The sequence below is a fragment of the Otolemur garnettii genome, unplaced genomic scaffold, assembly GCF_000181295.1.
Source record: "Otolemur garnettii isolate 467f Iridium unplaced genomic scaffold, OtoGar3 scaffold00102, whole genome shotgun sequence".
Classification (NCBI taxonomy): Eukaryota; Metazoa; Chordata; class Mammalia; order Primates; family Galagidae; genus Otolemur; species Otolemur garnettii.
This window is the reverse complement of record NW_003852497.1, coordinates 1279968-1295534: the sequence shown is the minus strand read 5'-3', so window position 1 is coordinate 1295534 and position 15567 is coordinate 1279968. Positions and strand designations below refer to the sequence as shown.

At 52.6% G+C, this 15567-nt stretch overlaps 2 protein-coding genes across 2 annotated transcripts in view; one reads left to right on the top strand and one right to left on the bottom strand.

The window, feature by feature from the left end:
* ADGRA2 (adhesion G protein-coupled receptor A2) overlaps window positions 1-6934 on the top strand; it is a 43678-nt gene extending 36744 nt beyond the window's left edge. Inside the window, exons 12-16 of the mRNA XM_023517009.1 lie at window positions 2144-2271; window positions 2579-2702; window positions 3085-3230; window positions 3723-3812; window positions 4017-6934. Coding sequence (XP_023372777.1) covers window positions 2144-2271; window positions 2579-2702; window positions 3085-3230; window positions 3723-3812; window positions 4017-5289 — 1761 coding nt within the window. The 3' untranslated portion in view covers window positions 5290-6934. The remainder of the gene's footprint in view (window positions 1-2143; window positions 2272-2578; window positions 2703-3084; window positions 3231-3722; window positions 3813-4016) is intronic.
* On the bottom strand, window positions 6851-11260 carry BRF2 (BRF2, RNA polymerase III transcription initiation factor subunit). The gene is made up of 4 exons (XM_003796297.3): window positions 10976-11260; window positions 10046-10105; window positions 8996-9317; window positions 6851-8173 (listed from the first exon to the last, which is right to left on the bottom strand). Exons 1-4 carry the CDS (start codon window positions 11127-11129, stop codon window positions 7465-7467), a joined length of 1245 nt encoding a protein of 414 aa, XP_003796345.1. The 5' UTR covers window positions 11130-11260; the 3' UTR covers window positions 6851-7464.
* Window positions 11261-15567: the final 4307 nt, after the last annotated feature.

The following is a 15567-nucleotide window of genomic DNA, read 5'->3' as shown; positions in this document are numbered from 1 at the left end:
TCTCCAGACACCAGGGAGGGTGGAGGTCAGGGCAGGAGGGATAACATGAACAGAGGTGTGGTAGGTGGGAGACCCGTGTATTGGACTCTTAACAGCCAGCTTGGGGCCTGGCACCTGAAGCTAGATGGGTCACTTACAACCCCTCCTCAGCCATCCAGCTGTCATGGCTCCCCCATGAGCAGCACCTCTCCACAGATCAGCTACCCTGCCTTTTCTCCATCCAGGATTCTGCTGTTCTTTCCACAACCAAACTGACCCCTGCCCCATCGCTGACCCGGGTGCCTCACCTGTCATAGCTTTCTCTGACCTGTTTGCCAGGCTCTCTCCATCTGCAGTCTGTCCCACCTACTGCCATGGATTTATCTCCTTAAAACGTCACTTTACACATTAGAGAGCCTTCCAAAGTCTCAGGTCACTTCTCGCCATCCGAACATGCACATGCTGTCTAGGGTCCACCCCCTCCCACAGCTAGAGGCACTACAGCCACTAGCTTGGCTCCCCCTGTCCTGATTATAGATGCTTGTATTCCAACCAGAAACATGCGCTGAGTACCTGTGCGTGCCAGACTGTGCAGGGCTGCCCCCCGCCCCCCCGCGCACAGACATTGTGTCCTCGTCCGTGAGGAACATACACTTCAGCAGAGAGGTCAGGCATTGACCGGTCCGTGTGAGTAAGTGGGGTGTCAGCCAGCAGCCTCAGGAGGTGTTGGGAACATGCTGGCACGAGGGAGGGATGGCCCAGCTGAGTGAGGGGCCAGGGAGGCCTTTTGCCCCCAAACCAATACCTGAAGGGCAAGTAAGAGTTAGTTGAGCAAGGATGAAAGTCCCGTGTAACAGCCATGTGGGCTGATGGAGTGTGGGGAGAAGAGGGTGGTTTGGGGTCTGGATAGCTCAGGCCCTGGGCACGTCCATCCTCACAGCTCTGCCCAGAGCTCCTCTCTCCCTGGGAATGCCTCCTCCTTGTCCTCCCTCCACCCTTGCCCGAATGCTCACTGCACCTGGGCTTGGCTCCCTCAACTGTCACCTCTGTGCCTTGTTCCTGAGCACCCAGCTTGCATCCAGTCTCCTGGGAGCAGTCATCCCAGGGCCTATACTTCATTCACTTTCTTCACTCACCCCTGCCCAGTCTCCCCAGCTAGGGGAGGAGGCTGCACTTGGCCTCTAACTGGATGCTCTGAGCCTGCACAGTGCCCTGCCTGGCAAGTGCATGTTCTGGCTGCTGCTGCTGCATCCCACCTGAGCTAGCCTCCCTGATGGTCCCTTGTGCACCTGTGTGGACATGTCTCTCCCCCTGCAGGTGGCTGTGGCGTGGGAAACCTGACAGAACCAGTGGCTGTTTCACTGCGGCACTGGGCTGAGGGGGCTGAACCCATGGCCGCTTGGTGGAGCCAGGAGGGGCCTGGGGGAACTGGGGGCTGGAGCTCCGAGGGCTGCCAGCTCCGCTCCAGCCAGCCCAACGTCAGCTCCCTGCACTGCCAGCACCTGGGCAATGTGGCTGTGCTCATGGTGGGTGTGGGAGCCCTGGGGTGGGAGGGCAGGGTGAGGGGTGTGTAGAAGGTGGGGTGGGGCACTGTGATCCCCTGTGGCCTCGAGAAATACAGAAAGCACCTCAGCTTGTGGCAGGACTTGTGGGGAGATGGCCCTCCGCTCTCTCCCACACCTCTCCACCTTTCAGAGACAGGGAGGACCTGCTTCCACTCCTACATCCAGACGGTTCTGGAACTGTCTAGCCTGGTCTTTACATGCTGCACTTTCTGAGACCAGATTCTTAAAATGGAGAAAAAGGAAGCTAGGACCACCTCCCCTGTTCCTGCCATCCTCTTCACTGGCCACCATCCAGCACCATGTCCCTCACTGCATCTTGTACCCTGTGCTCCCAGATGCAGAGGAGGCACGCAGCCGACTTTGAGCAGAACCTCTCCCTCCTTCCTCATCTCTGATTTTTCAGGCTGGGGAAGTGAAAGGTCCCCAGCAAGGCAGGATAGTGGGAGGGAAAGGCAGGCACTGCTCCCTGAGGCTGACTTTCTAAGTGTGGGTGTCCCAGTGCTCTCGTCCCTGACAGCCAGGAAGCATCAAGCACCAACTGGGGGCCTTGGGGCCTGGTGAGGTCTCCACGCTGTTTACTTTCCCCCTGCCCCTCCCAGGAGCTGAGCGCCTTTCCCAGGGAGGAGGGCGGCTCAGGGGCAGGGCTGCACCCTGCTGTGTACCCCTGCACAGCCCTGCTGCTGCTCTGTCTCTTCTCAACCATCATCACCTATATCCTCAACCACAGGTGGGTGCCCTGCAGGGAGGAGGGCATGGAGAGCAGCTGGGGCATCTCATTACAGGGTGGCAACTGTTTCTTCCTTGGGTGGGTCCATGCAACTGCCTCAGGCTCTTGCCTGAGGTTTGGGATAGGAAAACACATGTGGGGGGGGCAGGGGAGGATAAGGCCTTATTGCCCTGGGGCTCCTCTGACGTTCACATACGTGCACACAGAGAGCTGCCTTCCCTTCCATGGCTCTCCTAATGGCCTTGAGACCCCATGAGCCTGACCTTGGGCTGGGTGCCCCATTAATGAAAGACCATTTCTGGGGCAGCTCTATCCATGTGTCCCGGAAGGGCTGGCACATGCTGCTGAACCTGTGTTTCCACATGGCCATGACCTCTGCCGTCTTTGCGGGGGGCATCACACTGACCAACTACCAGATGGTCTGCCAGGCGGTAAGCAGGAGCAGGGGCGGAGCAGGGAGGGACACTGGACCAAGAGGCCCATGCTACCAGGGCCCAGCTTCACTGCTCCCCTACACCAGCTTTGGAGTGCAATGTGGGGTGTGCCATGGAGAGTGAGAGTGGGGTGGTCAGAACCAGATCAGAGAAGATGAGAGATGGGCTTCAAGGTGGAGAGGGGTCAGCCAGGTAGCAATGACAGGGCCCTGGGGAATCCCCACAACTGTGCAAGCTTGGCAAGTGTCTGGGTAGAGTGAAGGAGCGTGGGATTGGGGGCTGGGCCAGTTGGGGAGAGTGGGACAACGGCAGGGGTGAGGCTCTAGGAGGGCCCAGCAGTGCAGCCTAGGCCCTCCAGCCTCAGTGCCTTGCCCTGCAGGTGGGCATCACCCTGCACTACTCTTCATTGTCCACACTGCTCTGGATGGGCGTGAAGGCCCGAGTCCTCCACAAGGAGCTCACGTGGAGGGCGCCGCCTCCACGGGAAGGGGACCCTGCCCCACCTACTCCACGTCCCATGCTCCGGTACATACGATCAACTGTCAGCTTTACTGTGGGGGACTGAGATGGGCATAGGAAACCTCCCAGGGTGGGTGCAGGGTGGATTCAAGGTCCCTGGAAGATTGCTCTCCAAAGACAGAAGAGCCAAGGCCTTAGGTACAGCCGACTTACACAAGACCACCTAGTGAGTGCAGTTTTCCAGGCATGTCAAGGCCGGGGAAAGAGGTGACTCTTTGAGGGCATTGATTGGGGAATCCCAGGAACCTGAGTGGCACACCTGACTTATGTATTGTTTAAAATGAGAGAACAATTCTGGCCCCATCCCTTGAAAAAGTATTGGCCAAGTCGCTGGTAGACGTGCAAGCCTGCCCTGTAGGGGCGCTGCATCCCTAGCTAAGTACTGTGACAGAACTTAGAGAAAACAGGATGGGGCAGACACAGCACGTCAAGGGCTCTGAGCACCTGGCGAACCTTCCTTTCCCCATCTCTCTGACTCCAAACTCCATTCTCTTCCAGGTTCTATTTGATTGCTGGAGGGATCCCACTCATTATCTGTGGCATCACGGCTGCTGTCAATATCCACAACTACAGGGACCACAGCCCCTAGTAAGCGCTGCTGCCTCCTGCCCCATCCCTTCCCATCTGGCACCAGACTCATTCTACCCCACTGGCAGGAACACCTGCCAGGGTTCACCAGCCATGACCCACCCAAATCCCTGTATGTGGACCAAGCTGGTCTCTGCCTGTCTTCCCAGCCACCCCGCCTATGGGTCTCACCTCAAACATGCCCCTCCCCTTGTCTCTCCGCAGCTGCTGGCTGGTGTGGCGTCCAAGCCTAGGAGCCTTCTACATCCCGGTGGCTTTGATTCTGCTAGTCACCTGGATCTATTTCTTGTGCGCAGGGCTGCGCTTACGGGGTCCCCTGGCACAGAGTGCAAAGGGGAGCAACAGCAGGGCCTCCCTGGAGCCAGGGGAGGAGCTGAGGGGTCCCACCAGGCTCCGGAGCAGCGGCCCCCTTCTGAGTGACTCAGGTTCCCTTCTGGCAACTGGAAGTGCAGGCATAGTGATGCCCGGGCCCCCGGATGATGGTGACGGCCTCTATTCTCCGGGCGTCCAACTGGGGGCGCTAGTGACCACGCATTTCCTGTACTTGGCCATGTGGGTCTGCGGGGCTCTGGCCGTGTCCCAGCGCTGGCTGCCCCGGGTGGTGTGCAGCTGTCTGTACGGCGTGGCGGCCTCCGCCCTGGGCCTCTTCGTCTTCACCCACCACTGTGCCAGGCGTAGGGACGTGAGGGCCTCTTGGCGCGCTTGCTGCCCGCCTGCCTCGCCCTCGGCCTCCCACACCCCACCGCGGGCCCTGCCAGCCGTCTCAGAGGATGGCTCCCCCGAGTTCGGGGAAGGGCCCCCCTCCCTCAAGTCTTCCCCGAGCGGCAGCAGCGGCCCCGCGCTGCCCCCTGGCCTCTGCAAGCTCACCAACTTGCAGCTGGCGCAGAGTCAGGCGTGCGAGGCCGGGGCGGCCCGCGGGGAAGGGGAGCCGGAAGCCGCGGGCCCCCGGGGGGGCCTGGCTCCCCGCCACCCCAACAACCTACACCAGGGGCGTCGGGCGCACAAGAGTCGGGCCAAGGGGCACCGCGCGGGGGAGGCCGTCAGCAAGAACCGGCTGAAGCCCCCGCGTGGGGGTGCGGCGGCCGGGGGGCCCGAGCTGCCGTCCAGCGAGAGCGGCAGCCTGCACTACAGCCCGAGCGACAGCTACGCGGGCAGCAGCTGCCACAGCCCGGGCGCTGGCCACCCGCTTGAGGGCGAGCCCATGCTCACGCCCTCTGAGGGCAGCGACACCAGCGCCGCGCCGCTCCCCGAGGCGGGCCGGCCGGGCCAGCGCCGCAGCGCCAGTCGCGACAATCTCAAGGGCGGCGGCAGCGGCGCGCTGGAGGAAAGCAAGCGCCGCTCGTACCCGCTCAACAGTGCGGGTCTCAACGGCGCCCCCAAGGGGGGCAAGTACGACGATGTCAACGTGGTGGGCGCGGAGGCGGCCGGCGGCGCCTGCATGAAGACTGGCCTCTGGAAGAGCGAGACCACCGTCTAGAGCGGGGCGGGCGATGCTGTAAGACAGGCGGGACACACGGGCTCGTTACCCTCAGTGACTCCGAGGCCCTCAAAGACGTCGCCTGGTACGTCTACAAGTGTGAGGTGGCGGTGCCCAAGGCTGCACCTAGGCTGGCCAGCATTATCCCCGACGCTGGGGAAAGGAGATAGGCAGGTACTTGCCACTTACCTAGAGGGCGTCCCTCTGGGCAACAAGACAATCCCAGAAGCAGGCGTGATACGTTTCCGTCCAGCCCAGGCCCGTTCTGACAGACCAGATTACTGGGGTCCCCCCAGGCAGGGGCTAAGTCCTATGTGGGGTAATCCTCAACTACAGTGAAAGGGCACAGCAGAGCCCAGGTGGGTCCTCCCCAAGTATTACCACTCCTGGCCACACTGCCTCAGTGGACATCAGCCCTGCCAGGAAATCACAGGGAGGAGCTTCAGAACTGTGCTGTTCCCTCTCTGTCCCCTGCTAAAGTCTGCCCAGATCCCAAGTCCTCTCTCCTCTTGGGTTTGGCTGACACTAGAGCCAGCCTAGCAGATGAGTCAAGTGACCAGGACGGATGGGTCCCCTTCTGTCATCCTCTCCAACAAACTATGCCAGAGGGGAGGGAGGGAACTGTAAAAGGCAACCTTTGAAATCCCCTGGGGGAAGAGAGAGGGAGCACAACTAGGGATAAAGCCACCATTCCCACAGGAGTGGTATTCCCACCACACAGCAGGGCTCAGAGGTGGCACCTCAGAACAGTCTAGGCCCTGTACCTAAGCAGCTGACTCTGCCAGGTGTCTGTCAGGTGATCTGAAGGAAGTAGGAGGAGCTGGTACTTGGAACTAGGGCAGAATCTAGTCATGCCTAAACCTAGTCCTATCAACGATGCTCTGAAGAGGGGGGCCACTGCAGTAGGCTGCAGGTGGTGTTTGGAGAAGCACTTACTGTTCAATGACAAGATCCATCTCCCCATCCCAGCCTCCCATCCCTCAGGGACTAAAGAAAGCACTCCCTTGCCTCTGTGAGGCCATATGGAAAAACCATCCCAATTATTCTGATCTCTAGCTCCACAGTAGGGAGAAACCTCTGCAAAGTCAAAGCAGCCTCCTGACTGAGACCTGAGGCAGTGGCTAGGGTCCCTGCAAATTGCCCGAGTCCAGTGCCTTCACTACTATTATACACCAGCACCTATAGTTTTCCCAACCTGAACAACCACGACCAGTCTTTTACTACAGAACTGAATGGAAGTGGAGGGAACCTTGGGTCTTGGGAAGAAGAACAGGAAACCCAAGTCTGGTCCAGTTCCCCTCCCAGTCTTCACATCACCCCAGCCTGCTCACCAAGGTGAAAGGAGACACGGGAGGGGAGAGAACTCACACTCCCAGAGATGAGTCCTGTTATTTATGCTTGCTGCACAGACAATATTAGAAGAAAAAAAAAGCTTTGTATTACTCTTCCACATATGCCAGCTGCTGTTTACATACCCTGCCGATGCCTTAGCACTGGAGAGCTTTTGCAATACGCTGGGGAAAGGGAAGGGAGGGAACGAAAAGTGCCAAAGAAAACATGTTTTTAAGAGCTTGGGTTTTATACAATAGAATGTTTTCTAGCAGATGCCTCTTGTTTTAATATATTAAAATTTTGCAAAGCCCTTGAACCTTAGTCCACCCCTGGTCCTTTTGTTACAAGGTAGAGGATCTCCTAATACCTCATGTACCAGCCACCACTGGAACTAGGGCAGAATCTAGTCATGCCTAAACCTAGTCCTATCAGCAATGCTCTGAAGAGTAGGAAGGCTGGAGGTGGTGTTTAGAGAAGTACTGCTCCACAAGTAGAGGGATGCCTTGCCAGGCCTAGAGAAGTATCAGTTGTCCTGTCCAATTCAAACCAGGAGCAAGAGAGCCTGACATTTTCCCAACAGTCTAAGAGGAAAGCCATTCCACAGAAAACGAACATCTAGAACTAGTTCTCAGGAACCAAGGGATGGGACTCTCCTACTCAGTCATCCCTGCATGCCTGACTACTCCAGGACCAAGGACTGAACTATTCACAAAGCCCTTCTTGGTTCCTTCAAAGAAAGGAGTTACCTAAGGACTCATGTACACCTACTCCCTCGGATGTGATAGACAGACCTGTTCTTAAGCTGCTGTCAGAGTGTGGTGAAGTGGCCCCAACAGGTGTGCCTCAGGGAGGGTTAGGAACACTGGTGGCAGCCTGTCCAGCAGCCTGGGCTCTCTGAAAGTCCCTAACTTCCTGAGGTGTACGCAAATACTGCTCTATTTCACTATCAGAAATGTTCTCATCTCCAGTGACAGTGGAGATGGCAGGTGTGGAGCAGATCCGTTTCGGGGGCTTCAACATGCAGGGTGGGAGGAGAAGGGCAGGACTGGCTGGTCGCTTCCCCTGGGACAAACCTAAGGAACTATTCTCCACCTCTTCTCCCTGCCCCTGCCGCTCCTTCTCCTGGGTCTCCATTTCTGCTGTGCCATCCCGAAAGGCTGTGCGGACCAGTGTGTGGCGGTGCTGGAGAAGGTCACCGATGTATTTCACCACAGACCGTTTGTCAAGTTTCAGAACTTGCAACCAGGCCAGCTGCTCAGCCATCCGCAGCAGCACACCCAATAGCTCCTGCAGGCGGGAGGAAGCAGGGTGGGGCAGGTCTATGTTTGCCAGTTTACAAAACTGGGCAAGGGAGCACCTCAGCCGATGCGAAGGCTGCAGTGACTGCCAAGCCAGGAAAGAGGCAGCAGTGATGACAGGTAAGGGATGCCGCCCAGTCACCAGCCACGTCTCGTCTGCCAGCTCCACCAACTGCAACGTCCGTGACAGCAACTTCTCTTTCTCTTCCACATACTTGGCTGGCACTGACGGGGAAGCTTGGAACAGCTTGAAGCTGAAACAACCAAAATGAGAGTTGGGTCTCAGTGACATGGGGGTGGGGGGCTGTTCTTCCAGAAGAAAGGCACTCTACTCAAGATAGGAAAGCTGTTCTGTCCTCTTGGGAACACTCTGGCTCTGGCAAGTTTATAGAGGCACTGAGAGGAAAGAGGGTGAGTCCTCTGCTTGTTAGAGGAAGGGCAGAAGAATGCAGAAGAGTGTTAGCACGTTGAGCACCTCTGTACCAGCCATTATTTGCATCTACATGCAAATGCACCCTGTTACATGCATTTAGAGTTGAGAAACTTGCCCACAGACATCCAGCTAGGAAGTAACCAAGCTTCAAATCTATGGCCATTTGATACCAATAGCTTTTGTTGGCTACTGTATTTGTCAAGAAAAAGGTAAGAGCATAACCACTTAAGAACAACAACAAAAAAAGGTTTTAACCCCAGTTCTGTCATTCACTAATATCCTTTCAGCTCCTTCACAGATGGTCTTGCTGAGGCAGGGCCAAGGCATACAGCCACATGGGCCACCTGCAGCACAACTCCAGGAAACGACATCCACACCTCATATAGCACCACTGGCACAGCTGCCTGTAGCCAGGCTAATATCTACTTTTCCTACTTCATTAGGTTGCTATGAGGGCAAAGGGATTTGAAAATTATAGCATTCAGAAATGTAAAATGATATTACCTTCATTAACACAAGCATAAAATAGGGTAGATCTTTCTCACACCTATTATTAGAAGAGGTTTGGTCAAAAAGAGCCAAAAGTTAAAGGATTCAACTCTAAGAAGCCCTCTCACCCCAGTGTCTCCCACCAGGCAGGTACCTGCTACAATAGGTCTTCACTAGTTCTGCCAAGCATAGAGATGGCACATCCAGCCCCAAGAGCTTCACTATCTGCATGTAGGTGCCAGAAAATACGTCCAAATCTGCATATAACAGGGTGCAGATGGTTCCCATGGTTAGGGGCCAGTTATGCTGTCGGCAGGTGATTAAGACACAGCACCCAACCAACACCTCCTTCTTTTGCAGCCTGGCAGCTCGCATGCCAGAGTGCCGGTATGCCTGTTGGTAGTAAGCAACTGCTGTGTCCTCAAATGTTGATGGCAACTGCAGAACTCGACAAATGTCTCTCACTCGGCGGAGACCTAGGAAAACCCACGGCAAGAGTTAGAGGAGACAGCTAGTAGACAGTCCTGCTAGGACTCAGTTTAGCTCTGCTAAACTTGCTTCAGATGCACAAACTATGTGCCTTTTTGCGCTGACATGCAAATGACATTTGGTGTTCTCATTCTAAAGACACAAAAACATGTCTACAAAGAAGTCACATTTCAGCCCATCACTTTTTTGGAAGTTACTTTGATTTAGGGCCTAGCCATACACCAGGTTCCTGGAGGCTACCTCAAACACACCCCTGAACAAACCCAAACCCTACATTGGACTGCTACACTTCTCAGAATTATCCACACTCTTTATTTCTTTTTTTTTTTTTTTTTTTTTTTTTAAGGGACAGAGTCTCACTTTGTCACCCTTGGTAGAGTACCGTGGAGTCACAGCTCACAGCAACCTCTGGACTTAGGCGAGTCTCTTGCCTCAGCCTCCCAAGTAGCTGGGACTACAGGTGCCCGCCACGATACCCGGCTATATTTTTGTTGCAGTTTGGCTGGGGTTGGGTTTGAACCCGCCACCCAGGGTATATGGGGCTGGCGCCTGACTCACTGAGCCACAGCGCCGCCCACACACTCTTTATTTCTAATTACCGTTCTCTTCTCTACCTTCTACAAGTGATGCTAAAAACAGGAAAAGCAAATAGAGGGGCTGTAAGATCAGGATAATTTTCTTTAAAGCCACTGTGTTGTAATAGGTCAATTCTTACCTCGTTGCTGGCTGCGACTAACTTGTTCATTTTCCCCTGTGCTTCGGGAATATGTTACTTCTGTAAGACAATGAACAACAAATAGTGTGCTTATTCATCAGATCCCTGGTCTCCTATCGCATAAGTCCAGGAAGCAAAATTCACATCACTGTGCATCTGCTCCCTGTCTCACAGATGGTGCCCATCTATGCATAGGTGAAGGCCCATCCGGTTTCTGTCCACACGCAGTATCAAATATACAGAGATTGAGAGAGGTTAAGACTGCACTAAAGCAGCTTCAAGTATTCCAAATTTTCAGTTGTCCCTCCTGTACATCCATCCCAGGTAATTTTCCTGGCTGCAGATTTTGAGGGCTGCACTGGTCAGGAACTTGAAAAGTAAACAACAAAAAAGAGATGTCAGGTGCAGTAGTCCACACCTGTAATCTTACACTTTGGGAGGCCAAGATGGGAGGACTGCTTGAGGCCAGGAGTTCAAGACCAGCCTGGGCAACATAGTGAGACCCCCTTCTCTACAAAAAAAATATTTTAAAAAATTACCTGGGCATGGTGGTGCACACTTGTAGTCCCAGTTACTTGGGAGGCTAAGGTAGGAGGATCACTTGATCATTTGGAGGCTGCAGTGAGCTATGATGATGCCACTGCTCACTCGGTCTCTCTCTCTTCTTTCTCTCTCTCTCTCCCTCCCTCTCTTTCTCCCATTTATCCGACATGTACTATGTCCACGATGTATGTCAGATACCGTACTAGGTGCTGAGAAAACACAGATGAATAGCAGTCCCTATCTTCTTCCACTCACTTCTTCACTTAGAACATTTTCTCCCATATTTAAGTATGCGTGTTAAGGGAGGAAAAACAGGAGGAATCTGATGTTAACCCCCCCACCGCCCAAGAATGTCCCCAGAGCCTGCGAAACGCCGGGCACAAGTACCTCGGAGGTTGCCCTCGTCGCTGAAAGTGGTGGTGAGAACCCCTTCGGTGACCACGCAGCCGCAGTCGGAGCACACCAGCTGGCTCTGGGAGTAGTGCGAGTCTTCCACGAGCTCAGTGGAGTCGCAGTCGGGGCAGCGGCCTCCGCCGGGCATCTCACAACCTGCCCAACACCGCTCAAGCCCTCAGGGACGCAACTAAGCGTCTGCAATAGCAGCCGTACGACAGCAAGATCTACAAGGGGAGACGTCTAAGAGCTGCACCTTTCTCTTCCGGCCTGAGCGACAGCTGGATAGGCGGTTCCGCTACACTTCCGGTCTGTTCCTTGCGAACTCGGGTAGAAACGTGAGCTAGAGAAAAATGGTTCCTTGTTTGAACTGTATCTCCAAGTTTCCCCATTATCTGTAATTGGTTTCAGGTGAACTAGACTGAAGGTTGAATTTGGGTGGATTTTCTACTCACATAGACACGTATAACAGACAAGAAATTGTTGTTGACTCCCTTTAAAAGGAACAATCTCCTTTTAAAGTGCTAGGGGAACCTCAGAGTCTTCATTTCTCTTTGATAATGAATAGTGATTTTGGCCATAGTAGAAACTATAATACGTTTCTAAAAGGGAGAGTTAAGTAATGGGCAGGGATTTGAGTTCTATTTTCCAGAGCTGCTTAGCCAGACAAATTGCTTTCTCTCTTTTCGGTCTGTTTTCTTTATTTGTAAAATGAGAGAACTGAATTAAAATTTTGGAGGGCAAATTCAAATGCTTTTTGTCTCTTGAGCACAAGAGACATTCAAGGAATGTCTAACAGTTTGTGTTGACGAAACCACGAGTGGGGGTTGTGTTTTGTGCCACACAGAAAGCTAATTACTGAGACAACGAGGATTGTCGAGGGAGAAAGGATTTATTTCAGAGGACGCATCAACTGGAAAGAGGAGGCACAGGCTACTTCAAATCCACCTCCTTGATTAGCAGGGTCAAGGGGGGGGGTTATGGAGGTGAAAATGAATTACGAATAAAGGAAGTGAACCCCCACTGCATGTTTGGGGTGGAGTGCAGGGCCCTCAAGTGCAGTGAGGAATCATGTTAGTTCATTTGGAGTGAAAGAATACAGAGTGAGGTTCGCTTTTGGCAACCTAGGGGAGAGGGGTGAGCACATTCAGATGTTTTTAAAACCTTGAGCTTAAAGCTGCTCCAAGATTCTAGCTCCAAAGTTCTTAACTTTGGATAGTATACACCAAAGAATATTGACTAAAAATTTGCCTCTACTGATGCTGTTACAGAAACCAACCTTACAAATTAGAAATGTGCTATGGTGTGAATGTGTCCCCTCAAGTTGTATGTTAGAAACTTAATCCCCAGTGCAATATATTAGGAGGTGTTTTAGGTCATGAGGGCTCCACCCTCATAAATGGATTTATGCTGTTATAACTGAGCTTTGTGGAAGGAGTTTTGCCCCTTTTTCCCCCTCTGCTTTCTGCCATGTGGGCTCACAGTCTTCCTCCCCTCAGGGAAGGAACCACATACACTGAGGCTGGCAGGTTCAAACCCAGCCTGGGCCATCTAAAACAACAATGACAACTGCAACAACAGAAAATAGCTAGGCATTGTGGCAGCTACTTGGGAGGCTGAGGCAAGAGAATCACTTAAGCCCAAGAGTTTAAAGTTGCTGTGAGCCATGACACCACCGCACTCTATCCAGGGCAACAGATTGAGATTCTATCTTTTAAAAAAATAAAAACGAATACATTTTTGTTCTTTATAAATTGCCCATTCTCAAGTATCCTGTTAGTCGAGTGCAAATGGACCAAGACATGTATGGCATATTTGAATATAAATTAAAGTCAACAAAAAGAAGTATTAGTAAATCCTAATGGTGCTCATTAAGAATAAATATTTTATTTAATGTCTGAAAATTTCAGAAGCAATTGTGTCTGAAAAAATAAGAAAGTTGAGTTAAATGACAAGAACCACCAGAAGCCTGTCCCTTAGTAGTCCAAGAAAGCAGAGAGCAGTCAACACGGCAAGTGCTGAAAGTGTATGTAGAGATTCTGTCTCCCAGGCTGACAATGGAGAACTTCTAGCATTTGCAGATTTTGGAAGCTGTTGTTAGCTCAATTACAACCTTGCTTGAGAATTGGGGGTGATATCAGCACTTCCTGCTGAGAACAGAAAACTACTTGGCAGCTTCTGTGCAGAATGAATTGGTGGATTATAAGAGGATATCGCCAGCCCCTTAATAACTAGAGATACTCCCTTAAGGAATAAGACACAAGCCAGGCCCCCCCTCCCCAAGAGACTGCTTTCTGAATTTGAGGACTGCAACTCCTTTTTTGAGAAATCTCATCCGTTCTATGACCACAGGGCTTGATCACACTGGAGAATCCTCCATGCACCACCGCCAAAGCAAGGGACACCACAGTCCCCAGTAGTTCTTCCTCTTAAATTAGGATCATTCTACCTAGTGCTACACCAGAGGGGGCTTTAGCACAATTGCCATCGGTGGGCTTTGGCATTCTAACACTCCTCTTCTCCAGGCTTCCCCAACAGTGTGAGGCATGGGATAAGGATTTATTTCTGTTCTCCAGAAAGTAAATATTAAGACACACTTGCACGTATGCTCACACACTTACACTGCTCAGAGACATCCATCAGTTTTAGAGGGTATATCCCTCTTCCTGCAGAGAAGAAACATGTCCCCAAAAGCAACATGATTAACATTAGCATTCTGCATCATTATATAGACCTGCATCAACTTCTCTCATCCCCAATTTTGTGCAGTTCTTGAATCTAACTGTATTTTTTTTAAAGAAGTGAGCTTTTGTAAAGCTGTCTGCCCACCTTGACAGCCACCTTTTCTGTGTCTGTCAGAAAAATCCTACTTTTCCCAGCATGACTCGTTGTAAAGTGGAAAAGTTGTTTTGTGACCCTGCAGCCAGCAACTGTAAAGGGGTAGGAAGAGGATTGTCTTTTCCTGTCACAAGCATATGATGTACTTACCCTGGAGAGTTGTCCTTAGAAACAAACAGCCTGCAAGGACAGGACCCAGGCCAGAAGATGGCGCACTCTACTAAGATATGTAAGTTTTGGGGTCTGCACTTTCTCAGCGAGAAATCCATTTGTTTGCAAAAGTATTTGATTTGCCTTGTTGCAGGAAATCGGCATCATCCTTGTGCCCTCTCTGCTGCTACAAACTCTTTTAGGTGTCATCGTCATTCATGGTAGTGAGTGTCTTAAACAGATGCGTCCCCCATCCCAGCTGAGTCCCCAGAGAGGGCTTGGTCAGAGCAGAAAGCTCGGGGACGAGGTGAGGAGGCTGGTGGAAAGGCAGGTTGGCTGTGGTCCAGGCGCGTAGTGCTGACTTGGAGGCCAAGAGACTTTCTAGATGGGCGGCTGGCAATGGTGGGGCCACATGTGGCCTTCCTAATCCTTGAGTGCAGCCTTTTCACTGAATCCAAACTTCACAGAACAAATTTCTTCCATGAAGTTCAGATTCAGTCAATAAGCCACATTTGGGGATCTGGAGGGCCACATATGGCCTGGAGGCTGCAGCTTCCCCACCCATTGCCTGGCTGTTCATCCTGGTGTCCTCAGGAGCATAGCTGCAGTGAGGGTCAGCTCTCAGCAAAGAGTTGACCACTTGGGCAGCGCCTGTGGCTCAGAAGGGTAGGGCGCAGGCCCCATGTGCTAGAGGTGGCGGGTTCAAACCCAGCCCCGGCCAAAAAAAAAAAAAAGAGCTGCCCACTCCTGTGAAGCCCTGTCACGAGGCAGGCCTGTCAGAGACACCAAATAGATTGAATTCCTGGGAGGGAGACCCATTTTAACCTAGAGCAAGAAAACTAGTTCAAGCAGGGCAATGCTTGAGGCCATTGACCTGGCCACCAGCCGGGGCTCCTCCCAGCTCAGTTGACTGAAACTCTGTGACGCTGACCCAGTTTCCCTAAGCCCGGAGTATCCTCTCATTGCCACCCAAGGCCTTGGAGCCTTTTGACCAGATTTCCTGTCCACCACCTCACCCTTTTAGCAGACACTCATTTTCCCCATCACTCTCAGATGAGATGGGCACCTCTCAGAGCACAGCCAGGACTGCCCAAATTCCTGTGCCAGTCACCTTTCCTCACTCCTCCCCAGTTCCCCTCCTGTGCTGCTGTTCTGTCCCCACACGGCTCCCCTCTCAGGGGCTGAGGATTAATACAGTCAATTTCTTGAACTCCTAGGAACAAAGGCATCTGATTCCTGTAAGAAGGTGATCACAGGCTCCATTCACTGCACGGACTTAAGAGCATGAATACATGTCCTTACCGGGGGAAGCAGTGTATGTGGCCAACCTAAGAGGGGTTGAGTTGTGTGATTGGCATTTTCCCTCATGCTCCAGTCCTCCACAGTCCCAAGGAAATCACAGAACATATCTCCTTATCCCCCAAAGTGATCCTAAACTAGGTACTGGCAAACTTTTTCTGTAAAAAGCCAGATAGCAAATATTTTGGAATTTGTGAGCAATAGGGACTCTGTTGCAAGTACTCAAGTGCTGCTGTAACGTGAACACAGCCACAGTCGCATAAACAAAGGGACGTGTGTATACACCACTGAAATCTGGA